The 12,752-nt window shown below is 38.4% G+C and overlaps 1 protein-coding gene across 5 annotated transcripts in view; it reads right to left on the reverse strand.

Annotated features, from left to right (window-relative positions):
• The window catches only part of LYN (LYN proto-oncogene, Src family tyrosine kinase), a 115,861-nt gene that overhangs the window by 34,793 nt on the left and 68,316 nt on the right, over positions 1-12,752 (reverse strand). For all 5 annotated transcript variants that reach the window (XM_055318383.1, XM_055318380.1, XM_055318382.1 and 2 more), the window contains exons 9-10: positions 4,232-4,414; positions 2,189-2,265 (exon numbers count right to left, since the gene is read on the reverse strand). In XM_055318383.1, coding sequence (XP_055174358.1) covers positions 2,189-2,265; positions 4,232-4,414 — 260 coding nt within the window. The remainder of the gene's footprint in view (positions 1-2,188; positions 2,266-4,231; positions 4,415-12,752) is intronic.

A 12,752-nucleotide genomic window follows, 5' to 3' on the forward strand; every position in this document is an offset into this window, starting at 1 on the left:
TTGAAAGTCATGGTCAATGCCAGGCTCCAGGATAATCTTCCTTGAGAACTACAAAGAGAGCAACTTTTTCCCCCAACTCATTTTTAAGTTAGAAAAAGTTACCTTTTTTAGCAACAGTATGAATTTACAAAGTTAAAGAACAGATACAGAGACGCTGAGTTGGACCTTAAAAACTTTGACTATGTTGAGATAAGGTTTTATAAGGTATGTCGGACAAAATCAAATAAAAAATACCAATGTGACAAAATAAAGTCCTTCTCTAGGTACACTATATACCCTGATGTGCATAATTTCCATATAATTGTAGATCTTATGTAACCCTAGAGAACTGTAGGCACACAGAGATCAGACCCTCAGCTCTACTTGAACTATGACCACTTAGTCCTCTAGGCCACAGGTCCCACTTTTCCATATCCCTGTCAGTCCCCTTCCCTTACTGAGAAGTGGGTGCAACAAACCTTCATTATACTCAAGTGTCTCATCTACAGGGGATGCCAAAATCACTGCCCAGATCGAGGGCCTCGATGGCCTATCAATGTCAATTGTGATACAAGTTCATCGATTTCTGTTTTCTCCACTTTCTGACTCCCTATCTACATAGGATCTAGAGCTACATTCATCCAAGTAATCATTCTTCTTACTGCAGAGCAGTGGTTTTCAAACTGTAGTCCTGGAAACCCTGGAGTCCATAGAGCCTCTCAAGGGCCAGGGTAGAGAGTCTGAGTAAAGTCAGGGCTGTTGGACTCTTTCTCTTCTCCCAGTTTCTACCATAGCGATCTTACTTCATTCCATACTAGATATTAGGATTCCAGATCATCCTTAAATTTCTGATTCAGATAAGGAACCTACTAAAGCTTGTTAAGTTTGGGTAGATGAGATGGGGGCTGATAGATGACGTCATCACACACCTTTGCCAGAACAATGGGGACGGTCATCCTGAAGATTCTCTCAGCTTCCACCAAGAGAATCTGAAGTGCTTATGTTCATGGCAATCTGTGATTAGATTAGACCTCAACATCTCCTGAAAATAGGAATCCCCATTCCCATTTGATGGGTGGACAAACTAACCCAAAGAGGCAAAAGACTTCCCGAGTGGTTCTGGCCCTCGAGTCAGAGCCACAAGCCAGGCGCCACACTACGCTAGTGTTTGGATATTAAACACCAGCTCTGCCCACAATGCTCTGCTGTAGAATATGTGTTCTGACCCCATCTTAGTATGTTACCTACATACTAATGCATTCCTTTGATCTCATCTTCCCAAGAGGCCACCTCAAGTTCCCAACTTAAAGAGAGTCTGAGGGAAGAAGTGGGAGTAAGAAATGAAGATCATAAAGGCGACCCTTTCCTGGAACTTCTAGAAATCTCTTGTGCTGCTTCAGGCTTTATGGCACATGGCCGTTCCCACATGAACTACCCATGGCCAGTATCAAGAAACACAACAAGCAAATTATCGAGGATGACCAGGAGATACAATTAGACTATTAATAGTCAGTAGCTGGCATTGTTCCAATGCATATTTCCCTGGCACACCAGGTACATTGCTGGGTCTCTGGGTAACTTCCCTCTGTCCTTAAATGCACTTCAGGAAATGTGTGATTCCAAACTAATCAAATTCTCAACTTTTTGGCTAGTGCTAGAAATATTATACATTACATAGGTATTTCTTAGAACCCTAAAGGCATATCCATCAGGAAGGATCGGAAAGGGGTAAAGAAAAGAATATAGTTCCTCTGTTTTCAAGAACACTAGGTACTTAAAAGCATCTGAACCTTAGGTTAGTAACTCCAATATCGCACATGCATCACTTCGAACGTGCTGTGCTCAGACCACACGGGATTGCATCTCTAAGATGTGGCACAAAGTGACCACTTCTGCTGCATTGTTTCTATAGCTGGTGCAGGTGTGAACATCGCTAAGTGTGAAGAGCCCTTAGCAGGTGTGAACCCCAGTATAAGAGGCTGACATGTTTTAGGGCAGCTGACATCCAAGTCAGAGCTCGACACACACACAGATGACTTTGGTGTGAAGCACGCATTACTGTCTCCAAGGAAGTGCACTTTGGAAGGTCTTTTTCTCAGAACCACTACCGGGAAACATCCAACAAAAATGCCTTCTCCCTGTTACTTCGTGACTCTGAAGCAGGGAGGTCTTCGCGAACTTACATGCACCCTGATTTTTAATACGTCACCTGGGCAGAAAAGTCAATTAGCTTTGGAAGCAGCACTTTCCCCCCCTCATCGCTCTTCAGGAAATCCAGCAAACTGCCTGTTGATAGAGGAGGAACTAGTCAGTGTAGTTCAAACACATGAGACCAAAAGCCAAACAAGTCAAAGGATCATTACTATCAGCTGGGGGACCCACAAAATGATCACCTTGGCAGTTCTGTATGGCTGCAGTGCCCTTTCCTGAAGTTGGTCAAACCCAGTTACCTTCGACCTGATGTGAAATGTAGTGTGTGTGTTGGGTAAGAAAGGGTGACGGTGGACAGTGTATTTTTCTAGCTCTGAGTGTCTGAGAACAGTGCATTCCAGAGCACTTAGCACCTGCCGCCACAGTCCACTTGCTGCAGCTGTCTGATCCTCAGAGCTGCTCAGAACCAGAAAGCAGCAAGTCCTCCCAGCAGGCCTGCCTGGAGCAGACACTGGGCTAGGCTCGCTCCTATCTGTGTGTCTGGCAAAAACACAGAGGCAGCGCATGCCGCAGGTGCTCAGTGAGTGTCTGATGAACACGCTGTGCTTTGCACCTAAGAGAAAGTGTGTCGATGAACCCTCCTACTTCCTATGGCTTCATCTCTAAAACAAGACCTGCTTTTCTCCTAGAATTTAAAGAGTCAACCTTAGGCAAGTTACTTCCCTGTATCATCTTAGTCTCTATAAAGTGGGCATGTCCTACTAGCTATTATCAGAGGCCCTGTGGGGATAGATTTAAAGAATGTGCCACACGGTGCTTAGCGGGAGGTAAGCGCTCAATAAATGTCCTGCTACTTCGCCCATAACACAGAACAATGGTGCTTAGCCCTCAGATTGCTAAGAAGATTAAGGGAGCTTACCCAGGGAAAGCATCAAGAACAATCTGGTACGGAGTAAGTCCTTAATAAAGGCTAAATTCTAGGGCACCTGGGTGGCTCAGTGGTTGAGCGCCTGCCTTTGGCTCTGGTCATGATGCTGGGGTCCTGGGATGGAGTCCCACACCAGGCTCCCGTGGGGAGCCTGCTTCTCTCTCTGCCTATGTCTCTGCTTCTCTCTTGAATAAATAATTTTTTAAAAATCTAAAAAAAAAAGGCTAAGTACTATTATGAGGAGAAACTCATATTTACATTTTTTATTCAGAATACTATTAGCTGCTTAATTCAACAAGTATTTACTGAACTACAAAGTGTCTGATCCTGAGTCTGCTTTCTGGGTTATAGCAACCTAAGCCACAGAGGCCAGTTGTTTTGTTTTTTGTTTTTAAACAACATCCTCTTTTGGAAGGACTCTGAGGAACTGATATTCTGAAATACTGACATATATTAAATTAAAAAATGTAATATTCATCTTTCTAATCTATTCAGCTGTGACATCACACTATGATCTCCGTGATGCATGGGATGATTGTTAACTTGCTATTATTGTTTATGTTTCTTTCTTTTCATTCCTTTACTCCTTCTGAAGATTTTCAGAGCTATTTAGTGATTTCTTAGTATTGCTCACTGACCTAGAGGAAGGAATTCAAGGAATTTAAACCCTGTTATCTGAAGGTAATATGGGTGGGAGAAAAACCTGGTGTTGGACACTTCTTGTTCAGTGATTCTGATTACAGAAGAATCTAACCTCTGACAATTTAAAAAATGTTCACATTTTAAAGTGACACCCTGAACATTTAGATAATGCTAGAGAGGAAAATGATCACGTTGTAGGATTTTGAGAACTCTCATTTTAAATATGTAACAAAAATACTCTTATTTGAAATATGTATTTTTGGGACAAATATTTTATTGCATGCTATTCTTATGGCTAATACGAATATGAAGACAAATGCAGGGGAAATAGAGTATATATTATTTCTATAATAAAGATAACACGTATAATATTTCTGGTGAGGTGGTTTATGAAAATGCTTTGTTGCCTCATATTTTCTGATTTTTCAATAGTGGGCATGCTGTTTTAAAATTAAAATTATTTGAACATTCTGTGAACATTTTGGAACTTTAAGCCTTTCAAAAGCATGGGGTTTGCGGGGTGGTGCTCACCCTTGGCCATGTACTCGGTGATGATGTAGATAGGCTCCTCTCTGGTGACCACGGCATACAGCCTCACCAGCTTGTCATGTTGAAGGGTCTTCATGAGGTTTGCTTCCTCCAGGAATGCTTGCACAGACATAGTGCCTGGTTTCAGGGTTTTTACAGCCACTTTGGTACTATTGTTATAGTAACCTAGAAAGAAAGCAGAAGAGAGGTTTATCCAACTGAAAACCAAAAACTTTATGCAGTGAGAAGAAAATTTAGTTATAGATAGAAAAAACTTATATAAAACTCTATACAGTGTTAATGTTAGGTGAGGTTGAGTGTGTGAGAATTCTTTGTACCATCATTACAAAAAATCTAAGATTATTCCAAAATCAAAAAAGCTTTCATCAAGCATTATTTTTGAGAAAACCTCTATATGAACTCCAGCATGGGGTCAGAGATTTTCCTCTAATGAATAAAATGTTCTTTATCAAAAACCAAAACAAAAAAATGCATACCAAGGTATACTCTTACACATACCACACACATACACACACACACACACACACACACACACACACCACACACACTCACACACACACTCACATGCAAACCTGGAAGAAAATACTAAAATATGCCAAATCCTATCCATCTCCAATAGCACAATTAGAGTTATTTCAACTGTGTTCATGATACCTTTAACTACCAAATTTTCTACTACGAATATTTATTATTTTTGTAGTCAGAAAAAAAAAGGTTTGCACCTCTAAAAATGGTTATATACACTAACTTTAAAGTACAACATACTAGAGTCAGATAAGACTTTCCCCAAGTTTTCAAAGAGAACTGGACTTGGGTGACTCTCCATGAGCAAAGGCTTCTGTACTGAAATGTCTGGGAACCACTGCCTGCCAACCCCTTCCCGGGCCCAGGAGATGCAGCAGAAGCATTCAGAGTCCCACAGTGAAGAAACCTGTCAGACTTGGCTGACCTCAGCATTTCCCACATTTTCTTGACCACAGGACACACTGTCATGCACCTTTTCATACCCTGCGGAATGCACTTTGGGAAATACTGTCTTCTTAATACAGTTTCCTCAAGGCACCTTTTTCTGGAACCTGCCCCAATGATGTGCTCACTTCTGAGCCTGATTTTCTCCTGAGGCAGCCTCTTCTCAATAGTTTGACAAAGAAGAAATAGAGATAATCACATTCCTTTTTCCTTTCCTCTCTTTCTGTTTTTTGGGGTTTTTTTTTTGCAATTATTTTTATTTAGCTGAATTTATTTATTTATTTATTTATTTATTTATTTATTTATTTATTTTATTGGAGTTTAATTTACCAACATATAGCATAACACCCAGTGCTCATCCCATCAAGTGCCCCCCTCAGTGCCCATCACCCTTTCTGTACTTCTCTTGAAAGTGCAAGAAAAAGGTGAGGAAGGAGTGGCAGTAGGTTGCCACCCTGAAACTCTCTGCGAGTTGCTCTACTTGTGTATTACAGCTTGTTTCTTTTGTTTGTTTGTTTGTTTTTACCTGCCCTGCAAAATGGTGATATATAGTGTCTGGTCTCTTTGTTAGATCACATAATTATTTGTACAAGTACAGAATACAGAGATGACCGGAAGCATGTTCAATGAAACATTTCTGAGTGGTAGAATTTGCACTGACTTTTACTTTCTTTTGTTCTTTTCCATTTTGATTAATTCTGTGAATGAATATGTATCTTTTTATCCCCCCCAAACCTTAAAAAACCTACATAAATATAAAAATTTCCTAAACTACATACACTACATAACCTAACCAAAACAAATCACCCCAACAAACAAAAACACAAACCAAATAAATAAACACTATACAAATAACACTTCCCCCCACTACTAATCCTATAACACTCCCCATCACACTTACCACAAAACAACAACAAAAAAACTCACACAAACTACCCTACCTATAATTATACTCACTCTCTACACCCCTATCCCACCATCCTACTTACAAAACCCCTCACACCTCCCCCACATTCTACCCCCAAACAACCCATCAAAACACCCATAATAAATCACCAAATCACAAATACTCTACCCTCCACAAACCTACACATCCACCTCTAAACATCAATCCAACATCAATTTAAACACCCCCCTCCTATCCTACATATAGTGTCAAACTCAACTTACTAACCCACTATATTCTTCTTATTCTCCACCATATTTATTTTGTTTTTATTAACATTATACTCCAAACTTTTGTCCCAATAACTTGTACACCCCCACTCAAATCAAGATTCTATTCACCTTCCTATCACTTTCATTCCACCCAACACCTCAATCCCTCCATACATGCATCTATGTTTTAACAGAGCATTATTACAACTAACCCCCACCCCCCCCCCCCAACCCCCCCACCCCCCCCCCCCCACCCCACCCCCCCACCACCCCCCCCCCCCCCCCACCCCCCCCCCCCCCCCCCCACCCCCCCCACAGAAGCCGCAAGTTTCCATCCAATAGATTAATGGATAAAGAAGACATGATATATATACACAATGGAATACTATTCAGTCATAAAAAGAACGAAATCTTGCCATTTGCAACAGCATGGATGGAGCTTGGGAGTATAATGCTAAGCTTAATAAGTCAGAGAAAGATAAATTCCATATGATTTCATTCGTATGTGGAATTTAAGAAACAAAACAAACAAGCAAAGGAAAAAAAGAGAGAGAGAAACTAAGAAATAGATTCTTAACTATAGAGAACAAACTGATGGTTAGCAGAGAGGAGGGGGATGAGGAAATGGGTGAAATAGGTGAGTATACTTATCATGATAAAAAAATTAAAAATTTTTAAAAATTAAAGCAAAGATTCATTATCAATTTGTTTAAAGGTTTACACAAAGTATTCAGTTACAGGAATATATCTAATAAGTGAATTCAGTAAAGTCACAGGATACAAAGTTAATATATAGAAATCTGTTGTATCTCGATACACTAAAATGAAATAGCAGAAAGAGAAATTAAGAAAACAATCCCACTTATAATTGTACCAAAAAATAATAAAATATCCAGAAATAAGTTTAACCAAAGAGGTAAAAGACCTGTACTTTGAAAACTATAAAACACTGAAAAAAGAAACTGAAGATGATGCAAACTATTGGAAAGATATACCATGCTCATGGATTAGAAGAATTAATATTGTTAAAATGACCTTACTTTGCAAAGCAATTCATAGAATCAATGTAATCTCAATCAAAATGCCAATAGTATTTTTTACAGAACTAGAACAAATAATCTGAAAATTTGTATGGAATCACAAAAAAACCCTGAAGAATCAAAGCTATCTTGAGAAAGAACAGGAAAGAAAGAAAGCTGGAGGCATCACAATACCAGGTTTCAAGATACAGCACAAAGTTACAGTAATAAAAACAGTATGGTACTGGCACAAAAATAGACACATCAATAGAATAGAATAGAGCCCAGAAATAAACTCATTCTTGTATGGTCAACTAATCTGTGACAAACAAGGCAAGAATATACAATGGGGAAAGATAGTTTTTACAATAAGTAGCATTAAGAAAATTGGACAACTAAAAAAAAAAAAGAAAAGAAAATTGGACAACTACATACAAAACAATGAAACCGGGCGACTTTCTTTTACAATACACAAAAATAAACTCAAAATGGATTTAAGATTTAAATATAAGACCTAAAACTGTAAAACTACTAAAAGAAAAAATAGGCAGTAAATTCTTGAAAATCAGCCTTTGCAACATATTTATAAATATGTTTCCTCAGGCAAGGAAAACAAAAGCAAAATCAATCTACTAGGACTACACCAAAATGCTATTGCATAGCAAAGGAAACCATTAACAAAATGAAAAGACAACCTACCAAATGGAAGAAAATATGTGCAAATGATACATCCAATAAGAGGTTAATATCCAAATATATATAAGGAGATTATGTAACTCAACACCAGAAAAACAAAATGATCTGATTAAAAATGGATAGGGGACCTGAACAGACAATTTTCCAAAGAAGACTTACAGATGGCTAACAGACATATGAAAAGGTACTCAACATCACTAATTATTAGAGAAATGCAAATCAAAACCACAATGAGATCTCACCCCACACCTGTCAGAATGGCTAATATCAAAGACAAGAAATAGTAAGTGTTGGTGAGGATGTGGAGAAAAAGAAACCCTTCTGCACTGTTGGTAAGGATGTAAATGTGTGTAGCCACTGTAGAAAACAGTATGGAGGTTCCTCAAAAAATTAACAATAGAAATATCATATGATCCAGTAATTCCACTTTTGGGTATTTACCCAGAGAAAATGAAAACTCTAATTCCAAATGATATATGCACCCCTATGTTCATTGCAGCGTTATTTGCAAGAGCCAAGATATGGAAGCAATCTAAGTGTCTATCAGTAGATGAATGGATAAAGAACTGGTACACACACACACACACACACACACACAGAACGGAATTTATTAATCCATAAAAAAGATGATATCTTGCCATTGGCAACAGCATAAATGGACTTAGAGGGCATTATGCTAAGTGAAATATGTCAGAGAAAAACAAATACCATATGATTTCACTTACATGTGGAATCTAAAACAAAAACAAAAACAAAAACAAATAAAAAAACAAAACCAGACTCAACAGAGAACAACTGGTGGTTACCAGAAGGGAGGGGGGTATGGGGATAGGCAAAATAGGTGTTAGGGAATAAAGAGGTAATAAACCACTTGTTATAAAATAAGTCATGGAGATGAAAAATACAGCATAGGGAATATAGTCAATAATATTGCAATTCTGTTATGTGGTGACAGATGGTAACTACACTTACCTTGGTGAGCAGTGAGTAATGTATAGAATTGTCAAATCACTATTTTGTACATCTGAAAGTAATATAACATTGTGTGTCAATTGTACTTCAATAATAAATACAAAATATATATATAAAATGCAAAAAAAAGGTTTATACATAGATCCTCAGTTACATGACTACATCAGTAGCAAAAAAGCAAGAAAATACACTCTCTTTGACACATGTAACTGACAAAGGGACAAAGGACTAGTGTCCAGAATATATAAAGAATTCCTATAAATCAATAAGAAAAATAGAAAATAGACAAAGGTTTAAATGGGCATTTCAAACAGAAGAAGTCCACTGGGTGATGGATGTTAAGGAGGACACGTGATATAATGGGCACTGGGCATTACATAAGACTGATGAATCACTGAACTCAACTTCTGAAACTAATAATACACTGTATGTTAATTAATTGAATTTAAATTAAAAAATAAATAAAAGAACTCCAAATAGCTGATGAACATGTAAAAAGAATTCAATCTTATTGAGAGAAATGCAAATAAAGCCATAGGAAGAAATCACCACCCAGCTCAACAAAAATCACAAAGCCTGAAAATGTGAGTGCTGGTGAGCCCATGACCCTGGTAGGGAAACTAGGGCAGCTTTCCAAGGCCTTCTGTGCTCTTTTCTGAGCATCAGTGAAATTCAGCTGTGAAGGTTCTATCTTTACCAGTATTCCCAGCAGTCCATGAAGGATGTTGACAGAGTAGCCTTCTTTCAAGTGCAATCACCTTGAATGACCACACACACACTACACACACACACACACACACACACACGGGCTGCGGCCCACCTCTTTCCAGATATAATTCTGTTGATCAGGAAATGGCATACTGAGAACTCTTGTACATTTTGCTAGGACAAGCACTTTGCAAACAGAGTTGGCAGTATTTAGGAAAGTTGAAGATGCATACTCCCATGACCCAGCAAATGGACTCCTGGCCACCTTAGAGAAATGCATGTACCCTTCTTTGCACCAGTACAAAAATGTTCCTAGCATAATTGTCCATAGTGGCTTAAAACTAGGAACAGGTCCAGTTTCATCAACAAATAGTGAAATAAATGGATAAACCAGTGTACACCTTGAGTACAAATATAACACGATACAATACAGCAATGAAGGTAAATGAACTGTAGCTACACTCAAAACCATGGACGAATCTCACAACTATAATGCTGAACAGAAGAGTACATTTGGTATGATTCATTTATATAAGGCTTAAAAACAGGCAAAACTAAACTGTATTGTTTGAGGATGCACACTCCCATATACAGAAGTAACAGAAGTGTAAAGAAAAGGAAATTATCACAAAAGTCAGAATGGCAGCTGCCTTTGGGGGATGATCTTTTGGAGACGGAGAGGTTAGGGTTGGGAAGTGGGGTCTTCTGGGTGCTGGCAAGTTTCCAACATGTGACCTCAGTCAGTACCTACCACGGTCAGGATCTACCACAGCAGTTTTCATTTTGTAATTATTTGTGATATTGGATATTTGTGTTGTACATACTTTCATCTGTTTGTTATATTACACAGTAATAAAAATGAAATAAACAAAACTGTTCTCTGTCATTGAACAATGAATCTCACTGAGACTTTATATCATATAAAATTATGGGTAAAGGATGAAGAAAAAAATGCTTTCCAAGGGTAGGGGAAAAGTTATCAGGAAATAGCCCAGCTGCTAAAGATATTAAAAATGCTGATAAAGAGTTTCAGATGAACAGTGAATAAAACAGCTGTGTTGAGCACAGCTCAAGAATGGCAGCATTTCCCACTTACTGGTGTCTTGGGGCTGGGTATTTAAACAACAGGGCAGGTTTCCAACTTATAGTAAAGGCATGATGTTTATTTGGTGTGAAGACTGAAATCGTATTTTCTCAAGATATTCTCCAGTAGGGTGTAGGTTCAATTAATATAGTCATGGAGACTCAGGTTGGCATCACAGATGCAAATGATTTCGAAAAAAAAATCATCTGAAAGTGAATAATGCCACTTTGGCACAGTTAAAAAAAGTTGGTGGTGGGCTCATCTGGGTGGCTCAGTGGTTGAGCATCTGCCTTCTGCTCAGGGCGTGATTCCGGAGTCCCGGGATCGAGTGCTGCATCAGGCTCCTCATGGGAAGCCTGCCTTTCCCTCTGCCTATGTCTCTGCCTCTCTCAGAGTCTCTCATGAATAAATAAAAGCTTTAAAAAAAAAAAAGGAAAAAAGTTGGTGGTGACAATTTGAGAGAGCTCCATTTTCAGGTGTAACTAATTTGCTAAAAAGCCCCTAAGTATCACAAAATAGAAATCTGGTTTTAAAAAAAAGGATGCATGCAGTTGATTTTGGAAGTTGCTTGGTGATGAATTTCAAGGTGGTTGGCTCAAATGAAAATTTATCCAGCAAAACTGAATTCAAAACAAGTTCCCTTTCTTCTACAAAGTCTCTTCGTGGACCAAGTGGTAACACAAAACATCACCTTTGGCTTCACTGACCAGTCAGTTCCCTCTGAATCCAATAATCCACAGTGGAAAAAAACGTGTCACCAAGCCAGATGTCAAGAGGATCACATGAACGAGAGGAAACAGCTTGAGGGAGAAACTCTTTTCTTTTATCCCCACCTCTCCTCCCCTAGAACAGGTCACTTCCTAGTATTTGTTCACTGCTTTTCAGACCAAAAAAGTCCAGCCCATGAAATGTGACTAGTAGTCTATGAACCATTCCTCCAGCTTCACAAAAATAAGAATTTAGTTGGTTAATTTAACAGTGAAATAATTTTTAATTTCTTATTTTTCTATCAATGAGAAAAACTAGACTGCTCATCTCTTGAGCAATAAGATACTAAGTAAAAAGAGAAATAAAAAACGAAATTCAGATAGCCCTAAATTGCAGAGCTTGCTCTTATACCAGCACTCAGACAGCTGGAATGAGACACACAGACACACCTAGAAGAGGGGCATTCTTTGACCTCTGCTGCAGAAAATAATGTCATCAATCATTATTCTTTTGGTTTTATTCCCAGTATTTCTCTGTCATTTGCACTCAACATAATGATGTGATTTCAATAGCCAAGGCAGAGCTTCCTGACAGAATCATAACTGCAAAGGATCCCAGGTCGAAGTTTCTATTTTGTTCTTTTCTCTTTCTTTTTTCCTTTCTTTCTTCTTCTTTCCTTCCCCACCCCATTCCTACCTCCTCTTCCTTCCTTTCTTTAATTCAAGACTAGAAAGAGAGAAGCATGATTAAAAAACAACCATCAATGTCAATATCCCAGCAATAATATAATTGGGTAAAGGTTACATGAGACCTCTTTGTTGAAATACAATTCATATACCATGCCATTTGCCTGTTTAAAGTATACAATTCATTGGCTTTTATATATTCAGAATTGTGAGCCCATCAGCACAATTATTGAAATATTTCCATCATATCCATTAATAGTCATATCCCCATCTTTCCAAACTTCCACCTGAGGCAACCACTCATCTACTTTGTCTTTATAGATTTGCCTGGCACAACATTTCATATAAATGGAATCACATAATATGTGGTCCTCTGTGCCTGTCTGGCTTCTGTCATTCAACATAAGAGTTATCCACATTGAAGCATGTGTCAGTACTTTGTTTCTATGGAAAACAGTATAGCAGTTCCTCAAAAAAATTAAATATAGAATTTGCCTCTGTTA

Source organism: Nyctereutes procyonoides, unplaced genomic scaffold (assembly GCF_905146905.1).
Source record: "Nyctereutes procyonoides isolate TBG_1078 unplaced genomic scaffold, NYPRO_anot_genome, whole genome shotgun sequence".
Classification (NCBI taxonomy): domain Eukaryota; kingdom Metazoa; phylum Chordata; class Mammalia; order Carnivora; family Canidae; genus Nyctereutes; species Nyctereutes procyonoides.